At 34.4% G+C, this 15723-nt stretch overlaps 2 protein-coding genes across 5 annotated transcripts in view; both read right to left on the reverse strand.

The window, feature by feature from the left end:
• Positions 1 to 1433: 1433 nt before the first annotated feature.
• Positions 1434 to 11862, reverse strand: LOC107737786 (phosphoribosyl pyrophosphate synthase-associated protein 2). Of its 4 annotated transcripts, none has more exons than XM_016549428.1 (11): positions 11776 to 11862; positions 10393 to 10550; positions 9812 to 9864; positions 9274 to 9340; positions 7292 to 7464; positions 7053 to 7168; positions 6606 to 6661; positions 4702 to 4850; positions 4535 to 4605; positions 2536 to 2682; positions 1434 to 2450 (listed from the first exon to the last, which is right to left on the reverse strand). In XM_016549428.1, the coding sequence occupies exons 2-11, from the start codon at positions 10473 to 10475 to the stop codon at positions 2292 to 2294; spliced, it is 1074 nt and encodes a 357-aa protein (XP_016404914.1). In that variant the 5' UTR covers positions 10476 to 10550; positions 11776 to 11862; the 3' UTR covers positions 1434 to 2291. The 4 variants fall into 4 exon arrangements, with proteins under 4 accessions (XP_016404914.1, XP_016404894.1, XP_016404902.1 ...); XM_016549408.1 differs by lacking the exon at positions 11776 to 11862 and adding an exon at positions 11088 to 11195; XM_016549416.1 differs by lacking the exon at positions 11776 to 11862 and adding an exon at positions 11088 to 11195 and having other exon boundaries at positions 10393 to 10598.
• A 542-nt stretch (positions 11863 to 12404) lies between these two features.
• Positions 12405 to 15723, reverse strand: part of LOC107737814 (battenin-like) — a 9325-nt gene continuing 6006 nt past the window's right edge. The window contains exons 11-15 of the mRNA XM_016549439.1: positions 14443 to 14511; positions 14269 to 14324; positions 13304 to 13397; positions 12836 to 12976; positions 12405 to 12735 (exon numbers count right to left, since the gene is read on the reverse strand). Coding sequence (XP_016404925.1) covers positions 12619 to 12735; positions 12836 to 12976; positions 13304 to 13397; positions 14269 to 14324; positions 14443 to 14511 — 477 coding nt within the window. The 3' untranslated portion in view covers positions 12405 to 12618. The remainder of the gene's footprint in view (positions 12736 to 12835; positions 12977 to 13303; positions 13398 to 14268; positions 14325 to 14442; positions 14512 to 15723) is intronic.

Consider the following 15723-nt stretch of genomic DNA (forward strand, 5'->3'; position numbering starts at 1 on the left):
ACAGCTCTCTCTCTCTCTCGGATTTATATGGAAGTTAGATTAGTGATCTAAATGTCCTTCCAGTAAGGTCTACATAAGTTTTATGCTTGCAGAGCAGGCAAATAAGGGTCATATCAGCAGCAGAAGCAACAAGCAAATTCACATAGTTAATGCGACAATGGGCCCATTTGAAATGTTGTTTCATAAAGAAGAGCATCACCATGCCTCACACCCAAACTAAGAACGCTTTTAATTGTTTATGATCATAATGTGTTCCTGCCAGTTTAATGTGTGCTTCACTACGCACAATGACGGGCAGTTACATTCTGTTTTTATAACCATAAAGTTTTCATTCTCAAAGTGATGGTTCACCCACAATCATGTTCAAATCAACACTGGAATCACAGATATTTTTAGATATATAGCCTAGCTAAATCTTTCATGTTCCACAGAAAATATAAAGTCATACAGCTTTGTAAAAACACGAGGGTGAGTAAATAATGGCTGAATTTTCATTTTTGCATGAACTATCATGTTAGGTTTGAGCAGGCATTTGTGGGCAACACTAGACTGGTCATGTAGCCTACTAAATACAGATATAGAGAGCAATCGTTTGCTACCCCGCTTTAGTTAAAAATATCTTTATAAGAAGTATTTGCAGGAAAAGAAGAAATAGCAGAGGATTTTTACTTCCTTGTGAAACTAGCAGCAAGATTACGTAGGTCATACATCTTAAGCTTTCAACATCGCATAACTTTTTGCTGAAGCAGAGTCTTCGCCATATCCATGTCAGAAGTATTTTCTGCCCTCAGGGTTCAAGAATCATTATGCAAACAGAAACAGTCTTTATCTTCTAACTCACTGCAGCTTATCTGTGCCATTTAATGAAATGAATAGAACTGTAGGGAATATCTTTTAATAAACTATAAAAACTCAAGACTCTTTATTTTCCTTTACTCCGACGAAACCGCATGAGAACAGTATGCAAATCGAAGTTAATACTAGATAAGCGACCTGCCAATCAATTTCCCCAGCATAATTTATGCATTTGGGAGAGGATTTTCTCTGCTCCAAGTCTGCTTAAAAAACATAAAAGTTATGATAGTTATATATAAATTTGTGCGCTCCCTAAAATCGAACCTGTGACCTTGGTGTTGCTAGCATACAGTAGACTCGAGTTTTTTTAGACAGGGGGTTCTGTGAAGTGTTGACTGCTCTCTGTTGGCTAATTTTTTGGTGAACTTTGAAGTAAACAGCTCGACCAACATACAAAGATCTCAACACCAGTGAACGGCATGTGCTTGAAATCTAAAATGGACTAGCATTGTACAACAAACTGGAAAATCTAGTCCTGACAACCTGGTTGTCAATCTAACCTTAGCTGACCTGAGAAAAGGGTGGATCATTAATTAAACAATGCGCACATATGACATCAGATAGTCTTTAAGTTGTTTATTCATTGTCATCAAGTGCTGTGAATAAATACAAAAGCTTGAAATATTAGTTACATAACAAAAACCCTGGATTTCATTTGAAAATGAGAAGTCAAGTTCTCCGAGGCAAGATATTTAGAAACTCTGGCCACTATGACCACATTTATGAGGCAAATATGCTTCCATAGTCCCGTTATTGGCAAAAAAACAAATACAAGCTCTCACGTTGAAGTGTTAGTAGAAGAATCTAGCAGGAAAAACATTCAATCAAGCACATTAAGCTTTAGATCTTAAGCGCTATATTGAAGTCTAAGAATACCTTGCATCTAATTTGCTTTGAATTAAATAATTCTTGTTTTTAATATCAGCACTACCACACTAAATACACAGAAACAACTAGTGGCACAATAATTACACAAAGTCATGAGGCACCGACACTGATATGTCACAGCATAGATTTATGGTAACATTTTGTAATTGTTGGCCACACAGTGCAGTTGTTCATCCTTAACTTATTAAATAAAACATAGAGCAGAGCTATGACTAAAAGAACTGAAGACAATTTTACCATCCAGTGGTCCTTTTTTTATATTTGGTACTTCAAATCTTAAATAAAAGTGCCAATATTTCTGATCAAGAGGTGGAGTATTCCTGCACTTCAATCCTCTGAACATTTTCACATCAGCATTTTAGGGCACTGAACTCATGTAACATTATAGAACATCCGGGTTCTTTGAGCACACAACTTTTTCAAAATATTACACATACAACGAGAAGTTATAATGAGAGACAAAAAGTAAAACTGGTAATGATACAGGCAATAGGGACAGAAAAAGTATTGACCTCTGTGCACGTTATGACTGACTGTACATGAGCCTGTTAGTCATCCATGCCAATATTACGGAACAGGTAAGACATGGATTCTCCATTGTGGATGCGGCGAATGGCTTCTGACAGGATCATGCTGATATCCACTGTCTTGATCTTGGGACACTGGAGTTTTTGGATCTCGTGTGGAATGGTGTTGGTGACAACGACCTGTACAGAAAGACATCACAACATCAGTACTCATGACAACACACTCGTCATTCTGAACCTCAAATTAAAATGATGCTCCGATGACCTCATCTATGGCGGACTCCTCTATTAGCTGAGGGGCATCTGAGGAGAGAATTCCATGAGTGGCCATGACGAAGATCTTATAAGCTCCTCTTTCTTTCAGAGTTTCGGCTGCTGCTAGAAAACTGTCAACATCGTCAATGATGTCATCCTTAAAAAAAAAAAAAAAAAAAAAGACCATTTAAAACAGCACCCTGAACAGAGTTATTCTCAGCTAAAATTAGAAACATGAACATTATTTGAAATAAAAAATTGAATTGAATGAAAATTAAAATAAAAATATTTTATTGCAACTAGTTGCCAACATTACTCATTTTCTTTTAGTTTATGCTGAAGTACTAAAATAAAATAAAAAAAGTTAACAAAACAACAAAATTACAAACAAAAAAATCAAATGAAAATAGAACATAAAATAAAGTCTGATTCTAAATATTAACAAAAACTATAATAGCTCTAGATTACAAAAAAAATCTAATGAAAATAGAACACAAACTAAAGTCTGATTCTAAATAGTAACAAAAACTATATGATTCTAAATATTAACAAAAACTATAAGTTCAAAATTACAAACAAAAAAAATTCAATTGAAAATAGAACATAAAATAAAGTCTGATTCTAAATATTAACAAAAACTGTAATAGTTCAAAATTACAAACAAAAAAATTCAAATGAAAATAGAACATAAAATAAAGTCTAATTCTAAATATTAACAAACTATAATAGTACAAAATTACAAACAAAAAAATCGAATTAAAATAGAACATAAAATAAAGTCTGATTCTAAATATTAACAAAAACTATAATAGCTCAAGATTACAAAAAAAATCAAATGAAAATAGAACATAAAATAAAGTGATTCTAAATATTAACAAAAACTATGATTCTAAATATTAACAAAAACTATAATAGTTCAAAATTACAAACAAAAAATTCAAATGAAAATAGAACATAAAATAAAGTCTGATTTTAAATATTAACAAAAAATATAGAACACAAAATAAAGTCTGATTTTAAATATTAACAAACACTATAATAGTTCAAAATTACAAACAAAATTGAAATGAAAATAGAACAAAGTCTGATTCTAAATATTAACAAAAACTATAATAGTTCAAAATACAAAAAAAAAATTCAAATGAAAATAGAAAATAAAATAAAGTGATTCTAAATATTAACAAACACTATAATAGTTCAAAATTACAAACAAAATTCAAATGAAAATAAAACAAAATAAATTCTGATTCTTAATATTAACAAAAACTATGATAGTTCAAAATTACAAAAAAAATTCAAATTCAAATGAAAATGGAATATAAAGTCTGATTCTAAATATTAACAAACACGATAATAGTTCAAAATTACAAACAAAACATTTCTAATGAAAATAGAATATAAAATAAAGTCTGATTTTAAATATTAACAAAAAATATAGAACACAAAATAAAGTCTGATTTTAAATATTAACAAACACTATGATAGTTCAAAATTACAAACAAAATTGAAATGAAAATAGAACAAAGTCTGATTCTAAATATTAAGAAACACTATACTAGTTCAAAATTACAAACAAAATTCAAATGAAAATAAAACAAAATAAATTCTGATTCTAAATATTAACAAAAACTATAATAGTTCAAAATTACAAACAAAATTCAAATGAAAATAAAACAAAATAAATTCTGATTCTAAATATTAACAAAAACTATAATAGTTCAAAATTACAAACAAAATTCAAATGAAAATAAAACAAAATAAATTCTGATTCTAAATATTAACAAAAACTATAATAGTTCAAAATTACAAACAAAATTCAAATGAAAATAAAACAAAATAAATTCTGATTCTAAATATTAACAAAAACTATAATAGTTCAAAATTACAAACAAAAAAATCAAAAGAAAATAGAACATAAAATAAAGTCTGATTCTAAATATTTACAAAAACTATAATAGTACATCAGTGATACTAAAACAATACTGTCCTGAGTTTTATCTTGAACTCACCACTATGATGGCAATTCGTCCACCTACATCTCCGACCACAGTTATTGGGGGTTTTTCTTTGGGAATTAGCACTGTGCAAGAAGAAGAAGAAGAAAAAAAAGATGATAGGAAATAGGATGGAAAACAATAAAACAGTCTGAGTGAGTTTTCTGGGGTGAGATTCTTACATGGTATCTCTAGGCTTGGATGAATGGCACCAATGTTTTTGACAGTGGGCGGGGAATGACGTCCATCCACCAGGTCTGATTCAGCATCCTGGGCTTCACCGTGGATCACAGCGATGCCCAGCCGCAACCTTTCAGCGAACGACTGGGCCCTGTGAAAGCAGATAAAGAAATTTACCATGGAACTGTTTTGACACAAACCAAGGCCATCCACAACCCCTAATAAACCAGGTGCCAGTTGCATAAACATAGACACTATGTTAAGACCTAGTTTGACCAACTAGCAGTTAGCCATGAGATAATCAGTCTCACTTTTCTGATTAAAATTAGGCCAATCTACATTTTTGTAACCGACTTTAAACAGTTATGACCAGTCTAGATGAAAACAAATTAGATGGATAACCTTTCAAGACTAGTCTAAAAAGTTTATGCAACCGACCCCTGGGTGCACAATCAAAATGATAGAACTAACACTAAATAGAACATTAGAGCAACTGACAAAGGTCGTTTAAGATACTGTGTATCTGTATACATCTGCATTCTGCTGAAAACATTACTCTAAATCCCGTCAATCAGAGAGGAAGGAGCGGTTTCCAAATAATCAGTGGTTCTCAACTGTTCCAAGGCCCACTTTTGCCCAAGACATATTGAAAAGCCTTCATATGTAATCGGAGACAGATCTTTGGCACTTCTTTTGAAAGAAAGAAAGAAAGAAAGAAAGAAAGAAAAATATGTCTGTTTAATGCTGTACATCTTAATTTTTTTTGATAACACTTTACAATAATGTTCCATTTGTTAACAAAAACTAACAATGAAGAATACTTCTGAAGCATTTATTAATCTTAAAGTTGATTGCAACATTTGCTTCTACATTATTAAAATCAAGTGCTGTATCTGATAATGTCATTTGATGGACCTGAGCTAACACTGACTAACAATGAACAGTGGTATTTTTATTAACTAATATTAACAAAGACTAATCAATACTGTAACAATGCATTGCTAATTGTTATTTAATGTTAGTTAATGCATTAAATATAGTTTACAAATGGAACTTTACTGTCATGTAACCTTACTGTTTTTTTTATTTATGATTGTTAATAAAAATACATTTAAATAATTGTATGACTCATTGGGAACCCTTGGAAGTTGAGAACCACTGACTTAAAAACAATTTCAGGATAACAACTGAAATTAAAAAAAAAGTATTTGTTGTTTATTTATAAATCTGAATATATGCATGAATGTTTTATTTGCAAATGTTACATAAAAAATAAATACAATTATTTAACTGCATTGACCTACACAAATGAAAACAACATACACTAAGTTTACACAGACAAGTACAGTCAGTTTTCATCTGAAAAGTACGCTGCCACCATCAGGGCAACATAAAGGCTACTGCAGTTTTATAGTGTCATAGTCTTACCATGCCGTATCTAGAGAAAACATACTCTGCTGGCACAAGGACACCGATAACCATCTGATAAGAGCAATTCTCATGAAGTTTCTCATTTACTTTCAAACTTAAAGCAGAATTTTATCCTGTGGGATGCGTGACTGAAAAAGAACCAAATATACCAGTAAGAACTGAAACATTGACACAGTTGGAAGCCCACATCTCTCACCAACTCAACATCATGTTTGCACACTGGCGCCACCCAATGCATACAGCTATACCAATGAGATTTCAGCGAGGGATTTGGTGGAATTGTGGAAAATATATTAATATATTCTTCCCTTCTTTCAGTGAGATAATATATTCTCACTAATAGAATGGATACTTGACTAGTCAATCGTTCCTGCAAGTATCTATTCCTTTTGTCTGTGGATCTTTCCTTACTATTGTTTTAGTCAACATAGCTAAACCACTGACACATGACATGCAAAGAAAGATATGACTTCACCTTTTGGCTGATGCTGGAGATTTGGCCACAATTACAGCATTTCTGTAGTCAGGAATCTGTATGCAAAAAAAATAAAATTAATACACACACAGTTTAAAAATCTTAAAGAAGATGTAGGCATATATAACATGCTCATATGTTCATTACGGACTAATGCAGATGACCTTCCATCAGAGCAGGAGAGAAAATGATTATGAATAAAAAAAAATGAATGCATAATCTTGAGTGGAGGAACTTATGCGGAGAAATATCAACATCAGTTAAATCCAGCTTGTGTCCTGCTTTCTATTTTTAAGCAAACGTAACTGGTGACATTCATAAAGTGAAACATGGACTGCCTTATAATTCAAACTGAAGGCTTTGAGAAGACAAACAGGAAGAACAACCATCTACAGGAAATCCAGATCTTATGCAAATGAGATCCACATGAGTTACGCAAGGACCTACTTCTTCCTGGATGTACTGCAGCAGGAATGGTGAGGCCCGCAGATTGTCCACTGGAATGTTGAAGAAACCCTGGATTTCCTTTTGATGCAAATCCATTGTAATGAGATGAGTCAGACCTGCTCAAAGCCACAATGAACAGAACCAACAGACAAAGCCAATGAGTTGGAGGACTAAAATTGGCCAATATCCCTATAAACCAAAAATAAAGGGACGATTAAGTCTCGGATGGACTCATTTACCTGCTTTACACATCATTGAGGCAAGCAGTTTAGAGACGATGGAGCCTCTCTTCCTCATTTTGCACTGCTTGCTGTAGGGGAAATAGGGAATGACGCCGATGATGTTTCGAGCACAGGACGTCCTGCAGGCATACACCATAATGAGCAGCTCCATGATGGTGGTGTTAACATCTCTGCAGATGAGAAGGGAAGAACGGTTTTAAAGACTGGGATTTAGGGAGCCTAATTTGCATTCATGGAGATTTGCGTATTTAACATCAGTATTAATGTCAAACTGAGGGTTAATTTGCACAGTTTGCATAATTCAGCATATTGGCTACGAGGGGTTTGAGCTGTCAAAGTACAGCAGGGCTCTAGAAGCAAAAAAAGATGAGTTAGGAAATAAAATATCATTTAAAAAAATGCTGATTATGGCTCCAATGTCACTTTTAGTCAATTTAACTTTACAACAAGACTTCATGTTAAACTTTTTTGTTTTTGTAAAATATCTGAATGTTTTTTTAGAATGCCATTATTTTTTTCATTAATGATTACCATTATTACAAACAACAAAATTCTGGTATGAATATAAATCTAAATTACACTGTTACTGTTATTTGTTTTGTCTTATTTATGAATTGAAGTGCTCTTACATCACAAGATAAATTAATTACTCATCTTCATATGCCAGTCCAAATGTATATGACTTACTTTCTTCAGGTGAACACAAACAAAGATTTTCAGAAAAATAATCCATCTCTATGAGCCCATATAATGCCAGTCTATGGGACGGCCAAAGTTGATGCTTCAAAGACATCGGTAATCCATACGACTCAGTTGATGAATCAATGTCTTGTGAAGCGAAATGACAGGTGTACGTAAGAAAAACACTGATATTTTAAACTTTTAACTGTAAGTTATTGCTTTTTGGCTGTCAAATGAGTTCACGACTTGATGTATGGTTTAGCGCTGTGTTCTCTTTGTGTGTTTTTGAAGCGTTAAAGGTGTCATATTATGCGATTACAAGTTTTCCTTTGTCTTTTGAGTGTTACAAGCTGTTCATGCATATATAAGTTCCATAAAGTCGCAAAGACTAAAGTCTCAAACCCAAAGAGATATATGCTTTATAAAAGTTAAGACTTGTCCACGCCTACCTAAAACAGCTCGTTCTAACACGCCTAATAATCCTTTGACATGTTAAAAATAATGAATGTTTCCTGTCGCCGATTCCGTTTCCCTCCAGTGGACGCAGTTCTCAGAGTAATATGACACGTTGTGCTCTTACTTGTGTCCTTAAATGCTTGTTTTTTGGGTCGACAGCTTATAAAAACGTAGTTCTGGGTTTTTTAGCTTGTTTGCTGTACACCTTGTCACACAGCAGCTTTTAGACATTGTTCTGTTTTTTTTGTTATAAGTCAGAAATGACAAGGACGCGTTAAATATCGCATGCGATTTATCGTGCAGCCCTAATGGAGAGCGTTGAATTGGTTTTCAGATTATGACGCGTGTCGCACGGTCTCTATTGTTGCCGCCGCCATGTCGTAGAGACGCTGCATTTCCAAATATGGTAAGGGGCGTAACATTTCCGTCACATGCTTGAGGTATTTGGTGAATCACAACACACTGGATAGCTGGCCAATCATCATACACCTCACTTTCCAGAACGATGAGCTTTGTAAAAATCGATGCATTTCAGAAAGGAAGGGCAGAAAGGAGAAACAATAATGTACAGTATGTGGAAAATATTTTTTCTAACCTTAAACCGCGTAAACACATTGAATTACACCAAACACACAAAATAATGTTATTTTTAGCAATGTCATATGACCCCTTTAACTTTTGGTGGACCCATACACTTGCATTATATGGACTTATTCTTCTAAAAATCTTTATTTGTGTTCATTTGAAGAAAGTCAGTCATATATATCTAGGTTGGCATGAGGGTGAGTAAACAATAAAACAACTTTCCTTTTGAGATAGAGTATCTCTTTAAGGCTTCTTACTTGGAAACAGTTTGGATGATGAAAACATCTTTGCCGCGCACAGACTCTTCGATTTGGACCCGTGTTTCTGTGGGAAAAGAAATGTTACTTTCATTTTTAGTCTGGTCCACAGTAAACATTTAACTTTACAGAACAGACTGGCTTTTTAAAAGTTTGCACAAGGACTTAAAGGGATAGTTCAACTTCAGTTGCTGGTTCCCATTGACTTCCATAGTTATGAGGGAAAAAAAACACTTTGCAAGTCAATAGGGACCAGCAACTGAAGGTGAACTATCCCTTTAACGGTGCATGGAATGCTGGGAGAATTCCAGCACAGTGTCTGCATGTGGGAGTGCAAGCGTATCTCCATTTCAGAATACACAAGCATGACCCAAAACAAAGACTGTCAGTTTAATTAGTCAACCGTAGCTCAGACCGCTGATCTGTTTTGTCTACTCTCTTCAGCATGGCATGCAAAGAATGAACAACAACTACAGCAGTGGCCACAGCCATCGCTGGTGAAGATTAAAAGATATGCAGATATTTAATGGAAAGTCACCTCTGTTAGCTTCTTGATAGACCTGCACCTTTCCAAGTTCCACACCCAACCGCCTGCACAAGAATATAAGTTCAAGGAAATATGATGCAATCTAACAGCTTAAACACACAACAGAAATCTTTATTATTTGACACACATATTACAAGGTGTAAATGTCAGTTGTCCCAAATCATATTTCACCACAAAGTCAAAATACAACAATAAGAAATGTCATTTACATGAAGCAAACAAAGCCTAGGTATGTTAACAAATATTTATATTATTTATTTAAATTAATTTGTTACCATTGTACTTTTTTAAATTAAAAATAACCTTAATTTAATTTTTTTTAGTTTTTTTTAATGTCATGTCAGCCTTAAAAACACGGCGATTTACATGACAAGAAAGTAAAGTCCGTTAAAAACTTCATAATTTGATATGGTAGTGTACTTGCACTTACTTGATTTGTCGTTAACTAGCACTCAAAAGAATACAGTTGTTCTAGCTCAGATTTGCTCAGTTGGACAATGAATGTCTTTCCACTTTTTCCTAACTACCCAATATAACTGGCATGTTATACTGGAGCTCCAGCGGCAACTTACTCGGCTATCCTCCTCCCCAGCTCTCTGCTGGAGGGGTTGGAGTTGGCCGTGAAGATCACCAGGCCTCCTTTGGCGGCACTCATGTCCTGTGGTTTGGTGTCTACCTCTAGGGACTCAGGCAGTGGCTCCCTGGGCACCCAGGCACTGCTGAGCCCTTCCTATCAACAGGACCACAGGCACACTGTTAGTTTAACACCAGACACTTCCTGCAAGAACAAAGGGAAGATGGCATGTTTACATACACACACACACACACACACACAAACCAACCAAGACTCGATGAGAAATGTGGTCAAGTGCAGACAGACATGATGACTAATTGCTGCTGACACACAACTGCAACAGCATTAAAGTGACTTCTGAGTCTGCGCGATCGTGAATCACGAATCGTGACTGGTGCACTTAACCAGTCTGTCATGACAAACACAGCATGAATTAATAACTCCAGGTCCACAGCACATCGAGGACTCACAGAAAACATGCCTGGGGGTAAACTGTCACGTGAATGGCCAAATGTAAGCAGAAAACACACATTATGCTAAAAAGTTCACCCATTACATGTGTATTGCTGCTAAGCTAACTAGACCTTTATGCCATTAAAAAGGAAACGATAAATACAGCTACATTCATATCAGCGTAAAATAATTTGTCTTGTGGGGTTGATTTCGTAAACTAAAAATATTGCCAAACCTCACCAGTTTGATCTTTTAATCGATCCCTTCGCAGGGGTTTACTGTATCACTTGCAACAATGTGAACTCTGCTACCCTCGAGAAATAGCCAGAACGGCTGCCAGACGCACAGCTTTTCAAAATAAAAGTCACGGTTTTGTGAAAAAGAAGTACACTTTAGCATACTTTTGTAAAGAGAAACATAAATAATATATTTTAAAATAATTTAGTTAAGTGAGAACCGAATGCAATGTTTTCAGCCACTTAACTGCACGTTAATTGCAATTTGAAGAAAATGTATTAAGAGTTTAAATCTAAAAATGCAGTTCTTTCGAGTGCGTTTCTAAGTCAAGTTTTGTGTAATATCATAATTACTTCTATTGCCTTTGAAATCTGGTTAAAATTTCCGCATGAACTTTCTCATATTGTAATTACACATTTTTAATGATATAGTGTACAAATTTAGTGCATTTAAAATATATTTATTTTAAATGTATTATCGAATAACGCATTACAGTTGCAATCATGTTCAATTTACATGTACTTTGGTGTGTTAGTCACCACATCAAAATAAGCGTACTAGCGCGACAAAATTATTTAAAATGTACTTTACATTAAAACTTTTGATTAGACATTATTATAAAGTGCACTTTTTAAATGTAGACTTAGGCGTGTTAGGAAGCATAGTCACTTAAGTGGATTTATTTACTTACTTATTTTTGTATTTCCTTTATATTATTCCCTGTGGTAAAATGGAGCCATTCTACAGATGCAATGAATCAAGAGTGAGCCACACACCAACACCTAAAGGCCAGCTCCTACATTGCATTTCATCTCCCTCACTCCTGATTTTTAAAGATAACTCTGTACTACCATCTAGTGCCAGATTATATTACATTTCCATTGTTCAATTGGTTCATGAAGTTGAATTGAAACAGTTTGCACACTCGGTTACTTTACCCATATTGAGAAGGTGCCTCTATATCTGGAGAATATAAAAAACTGTGGATTAAGGTATACTCATGCGAAACCTGCAGGGAATGGGAAATGAAAGCAATGAATCTCAAGAAAGCAACACGCTGTTGCTGTCTGTTTGCTAAATAAGTTCAATTGCAAAACCAAGGGTTGCAACTGTCACCATTAGCCACAAAAAGAGAACTGAAACTGCTTTATAAATGGAAGCAGCAACATTTCAAGAGCTAGATAGTGATTTTCCAATAGGGCTCATGAAAGCCACAAACAAGAAACTTAAGAAAAATATTTTAATACTGAACAAGAATAATTTCAGGAAGCATTACACACTTGATTCCAGGATTTTGAGTTACAAAGAAGATAAAACTGGCAAATTAAAGCATAATTTATCCAAAATTGTTTTTTGTTTTGGGTTAATAAACATTTTGTTAGAGCAGGGTGTCAGTAGGCTAGGTCAAATGTCAGTCAGATCAATCAAACCATTATTCATTTAAATCAGAACATATTAGTCCAAATGGAATGTATTAAATATTTTAAAAACACAACAATGTCTTTATCTTGCACAAACACACATTCTCATTTGCTCATAAAGAGCAGAAATAACGGTAAACGGGGAAGGCGGCAGCTGCAGAAAGAGCGATTCCCAGACTGTCGCCTACGCTTGCTGCAGCCATGGCAAACTCTCTCTCGCGCTTAGCGGTCTGTCAAAAAACACAGCATAAGACAATGCATTAGAGAGCTCTGACTGATACATGCTGATCTAAATCAAATGAACGAATCGCTTGAATGAGGTTCACGCACCTCCTCGCGGATGAAATAGAAGGTATTTACGTAGGCTGCTCCTCCCAACAGACCCTCATAGAGGACAATAACAAAAACCACCCATGGGTTTGGCAAGAACTGGTAGTATACAGCGAAACCCAACAGAACAGCATTCAAACACTGAGAGAGAAAGAGTAATCCAGGTCATGAAGAGTCCTTTACTAGTGTGTGATGTTTACTGTTTCATATGCATAGCTTCTCTATTCTTTTTGTATTCTACGTGTTTTCTTTTTATTTATTATATAATTTAAAAAAAAACTTGCTTCGTGTACTGCTTTAAGCTAACTCAGACTTGTTACAGCACTTGTGTATCATTGCTCTTTTGTTGATTTTGATTGCTTCCATTGTCCTCCATTTGTAAGTCGCTTTGGATAAAAGCGTCTGCTAAATGACTAAATGTAATGTATTAGTTTATGTACTGTCTTGTGGTTCAGCCTAAGATCTCACCTGTAAGAGAGACATAAGGAAAATTTTCCTGATCTTAAAACAGACAAGAGACGTGCGGGAAGCAAACACACCAATCTGGTAAAGTGTCTGATACCTGCAGAGGAGAGACAATGAAGCACAACTGATATTGTTGTGGTGAAGAATCCCAAGACTACAACTTTTACCAAGTGGATTTGGGATGTTCACCCCAAAATAAAAAAAAATCTGTCATCATTTGCTCAACCTCATCAGATTTCAAACCTAATAGACATTATAAAACCTAAAAGATTTGAATAAATGTCTCAAAAATGTTTTTTTTTCTTGTCCATACAATGAAAGTCAATGGTCACTCAAACGGTTTGGCTTCCAACATTCTTCAAAATGTCTTCTTTAAATGTTCCACAGAAGACTGAAAGTCAGAAAGGTTTGAAATGACATGAGGATGAGAAAAGGATGATAGAACTTCCCTTTAAAAAAAGGTGAAAAAATAACCAGGCTTGGGGTCGCTGTAAGAAATATGTTAAAAACATGTTTTATCATCCAACCTAGACTAAACATCTCCTGCATTATCAAACTTTTTTTTCCCTCAAAGACTATGTATAATGGCTCTATTCCTAAGCCACAACTGCAGAATTGTACCTTATTTTATCATTTTAATAATTGTTTATTTAGTTTAACAATCTGTATGTATCTATATTTTATGATTTCTTTCTTGTGTAGTTGTGGATGATTTATTTTTCTTTTAATGCCTCTGTAAAACTTAAATAGGGTTTAAAAATTAATAAGTAAAGAGCCAGTTCTTGTCAGTTCTTAAACTTCCTTCAATCATCAGATGGACTTTTGATTGAGTAGGAACCTATACACTGCCTATCAAAAGTTTTTTTTAAGCTTTGGTGAGCATAAAATACTTAAGAATCCTACTGAACACAACATTTTTAAAGGTAGTGTCATTCAAAAACACGAAGTCAGGAAGTGATGTGTCTTACCAGCGATACTGTTCTGCATGTGAGAGACGGGAGTCAGAGAAGTAGAGCAGCTCCAACTGATTTTGGAGAGATGGATGGATGGATATTGATATTCAGTGTCAGTGATCACAGATTGTTCTATTGCGGTCTCGCTCTTAATGACTTTTAACTAAGACTGGGACAGAAAACACTCACCAGTCCCTGGTTAATAAAATACTCAGCAAAGTAAACCACACCAAGAGGAATAATAAACTTCAGCAGACCCTGAAAGAGATCACATGGGTAGGAACACACTGAAAGACTACAGACTCAAAGAGGAAGTGCATTTTCCGACTGCAGCACAATAAGGTGCAAACAAAACAATATAAACACACAAACAATGCTATCCTACATGACACACACAAGCTATGTTCACATTTTAACCCTTGTGTTGTGTTCAGAACCCTTTCACACTTACGAGGTTACAGAGCAAAAAAGGCACTCCCTCAAAAAATTGCTTATAAATCACTCATTATGCTATATTATCACCAAATATTGGATTCAATCTTTTTGTCAACTTCTTTTCTTTCATTTAGGACTGGTTTTGTATTTATATTTGCTTCTGATTAATCGTAGGCCTCATCTATCTGAAAGTAGTCACCTAATTTTTTGAGTGAAAAAAGCATTATTTATGAATAATTTTCACAACATTAAATAGAAACTGATGAAAATTTGTACTGTTTATCACACTAGTGTACTTTAATGTTTAATCAGGGAGTTTGCTTTTAAATGCTTTTATTTTGTACAAAATGGCACAAAGTCACACTTGTGGTGTTCCAGGGCAAAAATGACCCGGCCTCAAAAAATTGCTTATAAAACACTCATTATGCTATATTATCACCAAAGATTGGATTCAATCTTTTTGTCAACTTCTTTTCTTTCATTTAGGACTGGTTTTGTATTTATATTTGCTTCTAATTAATCGTAGGCCTCATTTATCTGAAAGTAGGCACCTAATTTTTTGAGTGAAAAAATTATTTATGAATAATTTTCACAATATTAAATAAAAACGGATGAAAATTTGCACTGTTTATCGCAATAGTGTACTTTAATGTTTAATCAGGGAGTTTGCTTTTAAATGCTTTTATTTTGTACAAAATAGCACAAAGTCACACTTGTGGTGTTCCCGGTCAAAAATGTCCAGCCATTCAAAGTGAATGGGAAAGAATGAAAGTAATAGAAACTATTAGTGTTCAGGAGCATGTTGATCATGTTCACGTTCACATATGTACGTGTGCTTGCAAACATAAAGGCCTTGGACCTGTTCATGTTTGGATGCATGCATACTCACGCTAACACACACACACACTTATACAAACTATTGGGAGTATTACAAGTTTTCTATTTCATCCTACCCTGAACTGCATCCAATATCATTTCATCAATCTGATAGTATAACTCTCTCTTTCTCTCTCTCTCACTCACTCACTCACTCAC

The sequence above is a fragment of the Sinocyclocheilus rhinocerous genome, unplaced genomic scaffold (assembly GCF_001515625.1).
Source record: "Sinocyclocheilus rhinocerous isolate Xijiao unplaced genomic scaffold, SAMN03320098_v1.1 scaffold461, whole genome shotgun sequence".
NCBI classification, from domain to species: Eukaryota; Metazoa; Chordata; class Actinopteri; order Cypriniformes; family Cyprinidae; genus Sinocyclocheilus; species Sinocyclocheilus rhinocerous.